At 44.5% G+C, this 12,642-nt stretch overlaps 3 protein-coding genes across 3 annotated transcripts; 1 reads left to right on the top strand and 2 right to left on the bottom strand.

Moving 5' to 3' along the window:
* Positions 1-4,262: 4,262 nt before the first annotated feature.
* On the bottom strand, positions 4,263-5,594 carry CCR75_006564 (uncharacterized protein; the record flags this gene model as incomplete). Its single annotated transcript, XM_067964633.1, has 1 exon — positions 4,263-5,594. The coding sequence occupies one exon, from the start codon at positions 5,592-5,594 to the stop codon at positions 4,263-4,265; it is 1,332 nt and encodes a 443-aa protein (XP_067817273.1).
* A 263-nt stretch (positions 5,595-5,857) lies between these two features.
* CCR75_006565 (uncharacterized protein) lies at positions 5,858-10,574 on the bottom strand (the record flags this gene model as incomplete). Its single annotated transcript, XM_067964634.1, has 6 exons — positions 5,858-6,218; positions 6,284-6,354; positions 6,417-6,464; positions 6,533-7,294; positions 7,365-10,331; positions 10,401-10,574. 6 exons carry the CDS (start codon positions 10,572-10,574, stop codon positions 6,143-6,145), a joined length of 4,098 nt encoding a protein of 1,365 aa, XP_067817274.1. The 3' UTR covers positions 5,858-6,142.
* A 993-nt stretch (positions 10,575-11,567) lies between these two features.
* On the top strand, positions 11,568-11,867 carry CCR75_006566 (uncharacterized protein; the record flags this gene model as incomplete). The annotated part of the gene is made up of 1 exon (XM_067964635.1): positions 11,568-11,867. The coding sequence occupies one exon, from the start codon at positions 11,568-11,570 to the stop codon at positions 11,865-11,867; it is 300 nt and encodes a 99-aa protein (XP_067817271.1).
* Positions 11,868-12,642: the final 775 nt, after the last annotated feature.

Below are 12,642 nucleotides of genomic sequence, written 5' to 3'. Positions count from 1 at the left end.
ACCCTCCTGTGGTCCTTCGCAGACAGAAGGCCAGAGAGCTATGTGGGGAGGTTGACATCTTACATGGTCCGCTTTTAATCGATCGGTAAAGAATTTATCGATCGCAAGTACTTGTTCACGAGGCAGTGGCCACTGCTTCATGACACAGTACTTCGAGCCCGGTTTGAGCTCGATCTCATGTCGAGTACCTTTATCCTTAGGCAACTCGCATGGAACTGCTTCAGGGAATACATCCCTGAATTTTATTAAATCCTCGTATAGAAAATTCCCCTTGAGTGACTCCCAGGATTGAGAAGTGTATCTTTCAATCCGAGTCTTCACATCGAGGACACTTTCGTCCATCGATGAGCTGCTGAGAACCCGTTCGTTCTCTGCAAAAAAAATCCGATGACCGAATATCGGTTACGTATTCGTGCTCTGTGACGAGTACGCAGATCTGCTTGATTCTCCCACAATGCAGATCTCTCAAGAACCGCTTGGGTTATAGAGTTGGTAATTGAGTTATCTCCGAAGTTGCCTACGGAGGCGCATACAGATCAAGAGCATAAACGCCTACTCTTGATCCGTCATTAACCAAGACATTCAATGTCCCGAATTCTTCCTGGGATTTATTTACAAGCTGCCGAGAGATGAATCCCTCGAGATGCTAAAGTCGAGTCATTCAATATTAACTATAAGAGCATTTTTCTATTCAAGTACTTGAGGACTTATTCCCAACGTTTTCCAACTGTGGTTGCGCTATCACAGTCGGGTCCCCTACGGTCGACTCCCACAGTCCACTAGGGCTCTAGGTGACAAACCATTTGTCACTTTTAAGTTCAAGGTGATGAGGGATACCTCATCGCCAGGTGCAGAGACACATAATAATTGTGTGTCTGGAGCAACTTTTGTCAAGAGATTTGCAAGTTCTCTTAAGATTGCCGGACCAGTAGGGCGTTGCGCCCCTATTGATCCGCCCGACCATTTTTAGCGGTCCGTTCGCTATTGCGATTTCGCAACAACTTCGGACCCGCGACCATTGCCCTTTTTGGCATTGTGTCCATAAGTATGTTCAGTACCCCTCGGTACTGGGCGTGGGGGCACTAGGTTCATGAGCGTAGTGACCTAACTTTTGACAGCGATTGCATCTCTGCAATCGCTTATTGTTCGAAAAGCGACGTCTTTCGCTTTCGACGTAAAATAGGTCCATTGGTTCTGGACTTACAAGCTCGTGTCGTTTTGGAGGACGATATGATGACGAACTAGCTTGACCCTGTTTCAAACTAAAGTCCTCCTGTTCCGCAACGGATATTGCTTCTTCAAGCGTATCCAGTTCCAAACGGAACAGGTGGGTCTTTACGGGACCATCCGTAAGACCTTGCATGAACACCGTAATCAACGTGTGTTCTGAACTAAGTTGTTTGTGATACAACTCGCTAAGAGTTGTATGAGCTGGGCATAAGCGTGAACGCCACGCTTGCCTTGTTTGATTTTCAGAAACTCTGATCGAGCACTGAACTCAGTCCTAGACGGTTCAAACGTCTGTTTGAGCCGGGCTTTGAAAGCATCTAGCGAACCAAATACATATGGGTACCGCACCTTAAGGCCTACTGCCCAAGTTTTGGCACGACCTGCCAGATTTGATTGAGCAAATGCGACTTGCATTTGCTCGTCGAAAATGTGACGAGCCCTTATGGCATCGTCCAATTCGACAAATCATCTTTAAAGAGAGTCTTTTTCGACTCCCCTATACTTAGAAATGTCAATCTTTATGGTTTCGGGACGACGCGTGTGCGTTATACCAGGTACAGGTGCCTATACGTGTTGTAACCTCTGCCTGATGAGAGCCTTACCTCCTCCTTCGCCTCGTCAAGTTCATGTTGTGTGAACGTGGCGATGGCTGAATGGAGGGCATCTTTGTCCAAGCCGGACAGCATAGCCAAGATGGCATAATTCCCCACGGTCGAACTCATTCGTTCGACCGCACTTTTTTCTATGTCACTTTGAAAGAAGTAGCTATTACGCGAAACGTGATGCGTTTTTCCATTGTTATCTAACATGTTCATGTTAGATGATGAAAGTGTTATCCTTGGACGGACTACTAACTGCTACAAGGTGTAACGGGGCACTGCCGACTTGTACTGCTTCAATTCAAGTCCACTTCGCACTGCTTCAGTGCGATTAGTGCCTCACGTCGCTTCACGTGCACTAGTACGTGTAGAGGAAGACTTTCTTTAAAACACTTGCTTCTAGAAGCGAATTAAAAGTAAACTGTATTAAATATAATTAAGTTCTTCTGTTTCTATCTATATAACACTTACTTTAAAAAAATTCTAATACAACACATGAAATAAAGTCGTATCTGTCTCTCTCTTTGCGCGCTGACACGCGTGCTCGGAGCAAGCAGATATAATGGCCTATATTTACCAATGGATAAGTTTTCCAAATAATACTATTGTAAAGAATATTCTCCAAATATTCTCTACCTTTTAGATAGGGATCCGGTATAGCCACACATCCCTTTTGGTAAAGCTACACCCCCTCCCCGTCTGTATTGAATAAAAACGGTATATAAAACATTTTCACTCTATGGGTCATTCCACTGCATCCAAAAATCAACAGTTATTCTTTTTAGAATCTTTTTTAGATCGCCCTTCTGGCCTTTGGCACGTCACACCCCCTAACTTAGATTAGGGAATCGCTGTGGCCACACACCCTATCTACATGAGAGTTGCCCCTGGGCACATCAGAAACCGCGTTTTCGTTTGACGATGTTAAATGTACGGTTTTTAACAGGTAAGAAAAAGCCAAGAGCGCCCGCAATGAATTGGCAAGTCATAAAAAGAGCGAAAAGAAAGAGCAGCAAACCGAGCAGCGAGGGAAAAGTTGAACTGGAAATAAGCGATAAGGGCATGCATGTTAGTTAGTCTTTGGAGGTTAAGCTTAGGATTAATTTCTTTTGCTTTACTTCTACCAAATTTTGCGGAAGTGCATGCTTACCCTAATTTTTATTTAATCAAAATAAGCCAACGGTGAGGGGGTGACTATACCAAAAGGGGTGTGTGCCTTTACCGGTTCCCCTTAGATAATATGTTAATTAACAACCTTTAAGTGTTAATTACATGTAGCGATACACCCGTTACAGTAGGCGTAAAAATGTGCGTTGAAATATACTTTCCTGCATTAGGGAGCGACACATGACGTGCGGTATACACAACACAGATACCGCATAGACGAGAAGAACCCTATTCTAAAGAAACTACAATGAGCGTGTTGAAGGCTAATGCTGGAGAAGAAATAGGCTCCTAAAGCCGTGGCAGCAGCCGTAGATGTGGACAAGCAAAATTTATCGGGAATTGCTTACAGGATGGTATCACTTAACCTATAGCTAAATTTTGCTTTTCACAGAGGAGGAAAGGAGGATGACACCGAAACAACCGCGGAAACAGCCAAATTGTGCGGTTTGCTGGCATGTAAATTGACTCAAGCTCCTGCATTAATTATTCGTCTTACGATTGTCTATGCTCTTATACAGCCGTGGCTGTTTCTGAAAAGCCAAATGTCAAGTGGAAAGATGTCGCTGGGCTAGATGCTGCGAGAGATTCGTTCCTAAAAGCATATGTTTTGCCCGCACGGTTTCCACAGCATTTCAGAGGACAGTGACGTCCTTGGTAGGGAATTTTGCTGTACAGGGAAGAAGCTGTATTGTTTCTATGTGTTTTCACGCTTCAATGTGTGTAAATATGTTGCATTAATTATTACTAGTCGCCAGGAACAGGCAAGTCGTATCTTGCTTAGGCCGTCGCAACGGAAGCAAATGCCACGTTTTTGGAATGTTGTGTTTGTCTTTGATATTATTAGATGTGTGACTAGATGCAATTGTGTCGCTTATAATCAGAAATATATGTCCTCATTTGTATAAAAACCATTGGTATTCATTGGCCATTGTTCTATTTATGACATCTTCAACGTTATGAAGTAGTAGAGTTGGCAAAATTGAGGTCATGTCTGAGGCCGTAGTAGTATTGTCTGTGGCCGTAGAGATAACTCCCTACCAAACTATGAACAACCAGACTATTTAGACTAATCAAGACGAAATTTGCTTCGTGGCTTTCCGTAAAAAAAGCAATTGTTCCTTAGCGCGTGTACATCTTATGCAATATTTGTTGAACGCCCAGCTACGCTGCGACAAACACAGAGGGAACACGAACCACGCACGCTTATGGTTATCCTCAGAAAACTACATTTTTTTAAAGGCAAGAAACTCGTTGGAGACAAACTTTCTAAATGGAGGCAGCGTCGAGGATGGTCCACTTCTGGTTCGGGTTGTTGGGCGAGCATCCGTAGAGTTGTACCAAGTTATTTTTTGCAATGTCCACATCCAGACAGAAGCCATTGTACGTTGCGTGCTTGAGCTTGCCAGTCGATTGTTCGTACGCCCACTTCTGGTTCTTTTCATTGTCCATGCAGCGATAACAATGCACTTTCCCACCATCCCAGGGCTGAAACGCGTCCAAGCAGCGATCACCACTTTGAGAGCGCACTTGCTGGGTCTTAAAATCAAAAAACCACGTCTGCTGCTCCTTCTCGAGTCGATTATTCGTCTTGCCCGTCATGACGACGCCAGCATTCACCTCCGTCAGCAGCAATTTCGTCACATCGCTGAGGATGCCCCGAGGGGTATTGAGTTCGATCGTCAGGTCCTGAAAATTGCGTTTCATCGTGTCATCCTCTTGAAAAACTCCAAAGTAGGCCTCGACATCATGTCCGCCATTAGTCACACGCCATTTGGAGTCAAAGGCAGTGTACCAATAGTATGGCATCTTGACCGAAGTTGCCACCTTGTAGAAATCCGAAAAGAACTTGGCTTGACTGGCCGGGGAAGAATCACCCGTGGTCTTGTTATAGCCTCCGGAGCTCCAGCCAACCTCAGCAAGATTCATTACTTTATTCGTCTGATAGGCCTTAACTCGGATCGCACGAATCCGATCGAGTGTTTTAGCCGCGCCTTCATTTGTGTCAACGCCCTCCCAGTACGCAAATTCATTGACATTATAGTAGTCAACGGCATCGGCAATCTGTGGGTATTCATAGTAAACATCGATGACATCTGCGATGGTTACTGGCGTGTAGATGTTGCGCGATCGAAGGTAACCCCGAATTTCATTCATGTAGGCAATTGCAGTTTCAGCGGTGATTTCTTTGCGATAAATGGTTTCGCTACCAACATGCAGACCGATGATGTTGTTGTCGTAGAGACCCAAGTCAATGATCCTGGCAAGGTTAGCCTTCTCCTGTAGCAGGTAATTGTGGTCTTTGGTCGTCCATATGCCCAAATGCACCTGCAAACCAGCACGTTTTGCAGCGGGAAGCAGATGCTCCGCTTGATTGCAGTCCACGAGCGAGTAGATGCGCACGCGGTCCGTCACCTGCTTAAGAGCATACATGTCCTTCTGCACTTGTTCAACACTCTTGCACTTAATGTGTTCGGGTTCCCAGTCGGCTCCTTGACGCATGTTGTAATTAATTCCATACACCTTCACGTTGAGAGCATTTGAAGTGCCCAAAAACATGAAAAGCGCCGAGTATGCAACAGTTGGGAGGAAGAGCTTCATCGTATAGTTTGAAGAAGGTCGTGAATTGAATAAGTGTTGCTTGCTATTCAGCTGCAAAATTGTTGAATACCTTGGTTGAATCGCTACTGCGACACAAAATAATGCAGACGGCAACAACCTGCTATCGAACAATTACTTGTGCGAGGCCACGATTTGTGAGCCCGTGCTAGAAGTTTGTCCCGTCGTGAAGACGTATGTAGGTACGTGCTGATGGTGGTGTATTTAGAACCAATGATAATGAGGTTCCGCTGACTTTTTAGTGCATGCAATTCGATAGGTCGTCATGTTTATTTTTCATCGGATGGGTTGTTGAAGTAAAGGAAGTTACATACACCAGCTGCGAGCCTCATGTCTACGGTCAGATCTTATACCACTCTCTCGGCAATTTCTTATAATTGTGCATAACGAAAGGCACTATTGGGCCCTCGTATTGACGACTGCAGCTCAGAAAGATAAGCCATCATCCCTAGCTCGCACTTATTCCATGCCACAATCATTGGCAAAAGACAAGCACCCTTTGTTTGGTGTATCGATACTTATAATAAATACTAATAGCCCGTTTCCTTGATAAGTTCCTGGTAATTTTGTGCACCTTGTATGGCCTGAGTTTCTAGTGGAAGAGGTCTATTCGAATATCGATAATGCTTATGAGTATATATATATTAGCTAATGAAAGATTGACGACGTACGTTTTCTTCGGCGGTATATCCATGCCTAAGACTTGTAGCAACTTGTCTCGAGCAGAGCGCACCTGAGAAATCTAGAAGCGTTTAATCTTTAAGTCAGTCGCTTCACTTTAATACAAACTGTAGCTCAGCTTACCGAAGCGTCCCATGCAGTGTCGCTTAATACTTGGACCACTGAATCGCACTAGAGACATGACAATTCGTTAGGCATCAAGCAAATATAGTACGACTTCAAACTACAGCCCCACAAACCTTATTCGTGTCAATTACTTCGTCGTGAAGAAGCAAGCGGGTGTACAGCTTTTCTGCAGTTAATGTTCGTATCTTGGGAAATTTGTGTCCCAGGAACAGTACTAAAGCTCGCAAAGTCTTAGTTTCAGTCTTTGGATCGCTCGGAAGCAATCCAATAAGCACACTGATTGCAGCGCTAAGCTTTGGAATCGATGAACACCTTTGCACTCCATGTCGCAGCACTGCGTACAAACGTTCTCCAAAGTCGCTACAACTTATTTCACTACTAGTACATAAGAGACGCTTTGGGAATAAAAAGCGAAACAAATTCGACTCTAGTAGCAGCGCCAAAGTCTTCATTAGCGGAATTGCGACGCGATCATTAAGGTGATGGCGCGACAACAGTGTCACCAAGAACAAGCCAAATCGTTCAAGTAGTCCAATTTTTTGAGCCCGTAAGTGCGTGCGCATCCAATTAAATAACGATTCTTTAGAAGCCTTTACTACGCTTTCAGTCAGCCCTCCCACACTAATGACAAGACCAGCTGCAATTTCTTCCATAAAGTCTGGAATCTCCATCATTTTTACAACTAAAGGAAAAGTGTCGTGAGGCCTGGACCAATTGATGACGAGCCTTGAAGGGAAAATTTCTTCGAGCTGTAATCGATTCGGTATGCCGTCAACGCGCGGATTCGTTGAATGCAATAACCGAAACAAGACCTTTCCTGCTGTATTCCGTATCGAATCAAGCTTTTCTGCTAATTGCTTCGCGAGTGCTCCAACCTAGACAAATTCAATTATTTAGATACCCCATCACAAAGCGAAGGTACCATTTACAGAGTGCATTACTTACAACACTGCCGACGAGATCTGGAGATAGCCGCCGCACGAAAGGAGTTGCAAGTCCTAGATCGGAATTCGTGTGCCCAATTGCGAATTTCATACGAGCATCAAAATCAAGAAATGATTTTTCAACACTGCGTTGTGGTCGACTGGTATTCACAATCAATTTTCTAGCATGGATAAGACCCACTCCATTTGGGCTGAAGTAGTAGTACCCCAGGACAGGCTTCTCAAACTTGACATAGCACACCGGGTTGGATTCGCTTCTTTCTCCACTTTTAAGCTTTCTAGCAGACAATTTATCGACAATGATACCTACACCATAATCTGTCAGAACGCTCGCACCGATAAAAAGACCGTGCTGGTCTTGAGCGTCGGAGCTTTCTCCAAGCATCAATTTTTCAAGCCCTTTCATCGCTTCTTTGCGGACCCAGGAGCCGACATCTCCACGCTCATCAAGACGGTAGTCTCGCTGAATGCATTGGACGAGCGTCTGTACGACAATGCCTTCCATACCACAAATATCGAGCTCAGCCGGAGGTCGAGAACAAAGATTCACCAATGCTTGAACCGCCGCCACACGACTTCCAGGGTCCTCTGTCTCACTTTGCTGCTCCTGGACCAGTGTAGATTGAATCACAGCATCCAATACTTTCACAATGCAAGGCTGAATGAGCTCCTTCGTGGCGATTCCCACAGCTTGCAAAAATCCTCGCCGTGCAGTCACATTCGGGTTTGGAACTCGATCGTGTCTACTATTTTCCTTGAGCAATATCATAATGCCACAGTTGATGTATCGTGGTATGATTTCCTGCATGTATTTCACATGGACCGAAATGTCTTTTTGAAAGACTTTACGACAGTATTGAGCCGTGAAAGCGCCAAAGGCAGCAATAGCTGCATCGCGTACACTCTCATTAGGATTCACAAAACATTCTTCTAGTATGGCAAGGTATTTCTTGATATGAGCGAATCCGAGATTCATTCGAGAAGTTGCGGTCACTTCAATTACATTACAAAGTGCACATCGGATCATATCACCCCCGCGACCACGGAATAATCGCCGCTTATCAATTTCAATAGGCAGCATCTTCACCTTTTTCTGCAGCTCGCCATCAAAATATACAGGAACTTGAGCGAGATTCGTGAGCAATTCAGCGATACTGAGTAAAGCACCATGTCGAACAATCACTTCCGCATCTGAAGAAAGAGCATATGCAAGAAGTTGTGGAAACAGTTGCCTCGTCGCGTGCGACGGGTCTAATACACCAATTTTTCCCATTGCAGCAGCGGCAAGTGTACGAATTTGAACATCCCAATGGACAATTTTCATGTCCAATAGATGCTTCAGCAATGCGTATCGGTACTCTGGATACGTTGCAATAAAGACGCTTACATCCAAGTAGGCATGTCGTATATTCACTACAGAGAAATAGTCGGCTTTTGTCAGCAAGTCGATGCCATTTGGAAAATTCAGTCGCCCTTGACGTCCAACGTTTTCTTGAAATGCTGCGGATGCTGCTCGACGACAATTGAGTTCACGATCAAAGACGCAATTGACAAGCATAGCGGGAGCAAGTACTTGTGTGAGCCAAGGTGTGAGCAGTGACGGTTCGTATGCACGTGCAAAAGACCAGCACGCGTAGCAAGCAGCGTCCCGCACGTGAGCACCAATGCTGTAGGCACCTCTTCGAACGTCATACTGCAAAGCTCTCGCCACGCAGTCTACTGCATCAGGAAGACGTTGCGGGAGCAAGACACCACGACGAGCTAGTTCCGCTAGTGCCAAACTGGCCCCATGCCATGCGCCATCATCTTCCGTTACCACAAAAAGTTCGAGCACGGACAGAACAATATCGTCCGCAAATTCATAGGGTAAGCGTCCCGTGATTCGTCCGACTCCCTTTGCAGCCGACCACCGTACGACGGTGTCTTTATCTCGTAAGCCACACAAAAGCGCCTCGACGATCTGCTCTAGTTCTTCTACCACGTAAAACATTTCATCATCTGTCTCATGACTTGAATCACATGAAAGATTTCGTGTCGATGAGCCAGTGGTATTAGTTATCAATCCAAAAAGCTGCATATTAATTTCAAGGGATCGTAACCCCCGGCTGTAACGCCACGAGCGCACCTTTGGGGACAAATACAACATTCCTAGACGTTGCACTAGCTTGACGCTGAGTTTACGATGCAATATATTGCTGCTTGGATGGTTCGAGTTTGCATGATTATTAGTAAATTGGGCCACGAGCTTCATGACGGTAGCAAAATAGACACGACTCGCTTCAATGTGCTGTTCGCGTGGCGCGTTCTTGGCAATATGAGCCAAGCACCGCATGATGCCTGTCACTTTAAACTGCAATACGCGCATGTCGGTTGTGATCTCGGCAGCACGAATGAGTTCTCGATTGGCCCAATGAAGAAACTGGATTAAGTATTGCTGCTCCATATCAGGTCGGCTTAATAATCGTGACAAACACACAGCTGCTGCCACTTGCGTCGCACCTGGATCACAAAGATAACCTTTACAAAGCGTGATGATGTTCGACACAAGCAAAATTGTGCCAGTGGTATTGTCACTTGTAAAAGACGAGTCGATGGTGGTTAAATGAAATGGTACGAGGCACAACATTGAAAGCCACAGCAGTAAAACGTAGCGCATCTCCCATGTCGAGTAGTCTGACCGATCCTGCGATTGCAGCAGTTGCACCGTTGGCTCAAAATCACTTACTTCGTGGGGCAGTAGCTTCACCACTGTCTTGTACCCACGAACCTTGCACAGCTGATACACGATTTGAAATAACTTATGCAGCCGTGGATTTCGATACACTTGGCAAGGAAATGCAACTCCATCTAGAGCTTCTGCTGTTTGGACCCTTTCAATCATCACCCGCTTGATCTCTGCGACAAGAGGGGCCAGCATGTCACGCAGATGAGAGTCTAGAAGATGTGACTGCTCCAAGTATCGATCAAGCTACGATAGTAGAGCAGATTAGAAGGGACTACCGATTACAGTGAAGGAGAATAAAAGGCTGCTGCATACAATCTGCAAGATGGTGGCATGATCAGCTAGAAAGTCGCGGTCCAAATCGCTTTGCGGCGTCGTAGGACGCGAATTCACTAACCTATTGAGAAGCTCATACACTTGGTCGCGTTCTTCAAAATAAAGCCGCTCATTACAGCTCTCGCCACTTGATCCTATCGTATCTACTGCCATGATCAGCGTCCGTAAAATTGCTTTACTTAACTTTTTCGCAGTTTTCGAGCTTGTTTTTTCGTTTTATATCTCCAATTTTTAAATTAGTCAAGCCAAAATTGTGACAAGTCACAGAGCACTTGCATACGTCACGTTAGATGTAACGGGCTAAAGTTGCCCTAATTTTACGCAATCACCGTAAAGTACACTTTGTGTACCTAACGATGTAATTGGACCTACCATGTAGGCGGGCACGTCGTAATGCGGCCACGCTCTACTTAGACACACACCCTAGCACAGCGAGGAAGCGGTAAAACCTGCTTCTCTTGCGTGCAGTGAGGTAGTTGTGGTGGGCGCGCAAGCGACCTCACCCAACACACTAAGTACTCTGGTTAAGTGTCGTCACGCACGCGCACTTACCAAGTAGGAAGTAGTTTTCAGACAGATTTATATTTAATAGAATTAAATAGAAATACCTATTTTTACCAATTAAAATGTTATCTCTATAAATATCATCTAATATGTATTGCGAGCGTATCTTTATAGATACCTCGCGTAACGGATGACGCTAGCCGTCATCACGGATGACGCTGGGCGTCATCCCTCCTAATGTGAATGCACCCATGTGCATCACATCCACAAGGGTTGGTCACAAATGTGCACCACACCCGAGTGTTGGGTCTAATTACAATTATTTTCGTAATTGACAATCCCCTTAAGTACATCTAACGTACTTAACGGGGACTGTGTAACATTAGGTCAACTTTAGCCCGTTATATCGCGGTTCCAAAGTCCCTCGTGATTGCGTCACATTTGTTTCGGCGCAGCAACGAAGATGTGGCGGATAGGTTTCTGAAGATATCGGATATTGATGACGCGAAGAATGGTATGTTGCTTTTCAAGCCTTTAAAGTATGCATTTCGACCATTTCCATATCAGCTTTATTCGTGATAATACCGGCGCCTTTCGTTTGAAGCTTTTGACCCAAATATCCGGAACACGCGTCTCATTGATATGGTTATCGACAGTAGTAGAAACAAAAAAGTGCTTGATGCGACACAGATAACAGAACTATATGAGAACATATCGTTGACGCAAGAGCCATACGAGTTTGATGTAAAAACAACATTTGGTGACGTGGATGGCAACGCTTTGGCATTTATTGGCCTCGAACGACCATATAATCGATGTTTGTACCTTCAGGCAAGCGTGGCACGCATCTTGGCTGATTTCCCAGACTTTTGGTTCGGTGTTGACCTGAGCGATAAAATGGATTTTTTTCGTCGCAGTCTTCTGGAGGCTGAAGTTATTTAAGCCACTTCATTGGCATTTACTATTATTTAAAATAAAGCGCGGTCCTGCAGCACGAATGGCTGTTGTTGGACTCCAAATTGTAGTAGATTGAGACTTCTTGGCTTTCGAAATAATACGACTTTCCTTCAAAATACAAATTTTATAGCTTTTCTTGCCACATTTTCGTTTTTTCGCGCTGTGTCGACTCGGACGTTAACAAACAAAGAAGGTATTTTATGGTTCTTGTTATATATACAATTCCTTCTTTTGCGTAACAAAATGACAGTAATCGAGAGAGCATCAATCAGATTGTATACTGAAGCCTAATGCTTCCAGATTTTATATTCTTGACGAATGCTTCGTGTGTCGGGAAACCTTCGGTATTTAATAATCAACAGTTGCACCGATTACTGTACAGCTACTGTAATGGGGCACACATCGGTTGGAGAACCGTTATTGTGGTACATTTACTTTATGGGCAAAATACCCTTTTATCTAACTTTAAAATAGTGTTACTCAAATCCCATTTATTATGAGTAATAAATGTGGCTGCCGCCAGATATAAATGTGGCGGCCAAAATTAATTTTTTTAATCAGCTAGGGTAAGGTTTTTAGATTTAAATAATTAAATAAAGTTCAGTTCCCCTTTTGATCTTAAAGCATTAAGTGCCTTCCTAAGGCTTGCGCATTGATCTGTAAGAGATAGAAGCCTTTCTAAGGTATATCCTCTTGGGCACTAGTTGCCACTTGGTTCTACGAACCCCTGAATCCCTTGAACTAGGATTCCTTAAGCTTT

This window comes from Bremia lactucae (assembly GCF_004359215.1).
Source record: "Bremia lactucae strain SF5 chromosome Unknown BlacSF5_NotPlaced_167_SHOA01000113.1_325088bp, whole genome shotgun sequence".
NCBI lineage: Eukaryota > Oomycota > Peronosporomycetes > Peronosporales > Peronosporaceae > Bremia > Bremia lactucae.
Note: the sequence above shows the minus strand (reverse complement) of the source record. Positions and strands in the feature narration are given on the sequence as shown.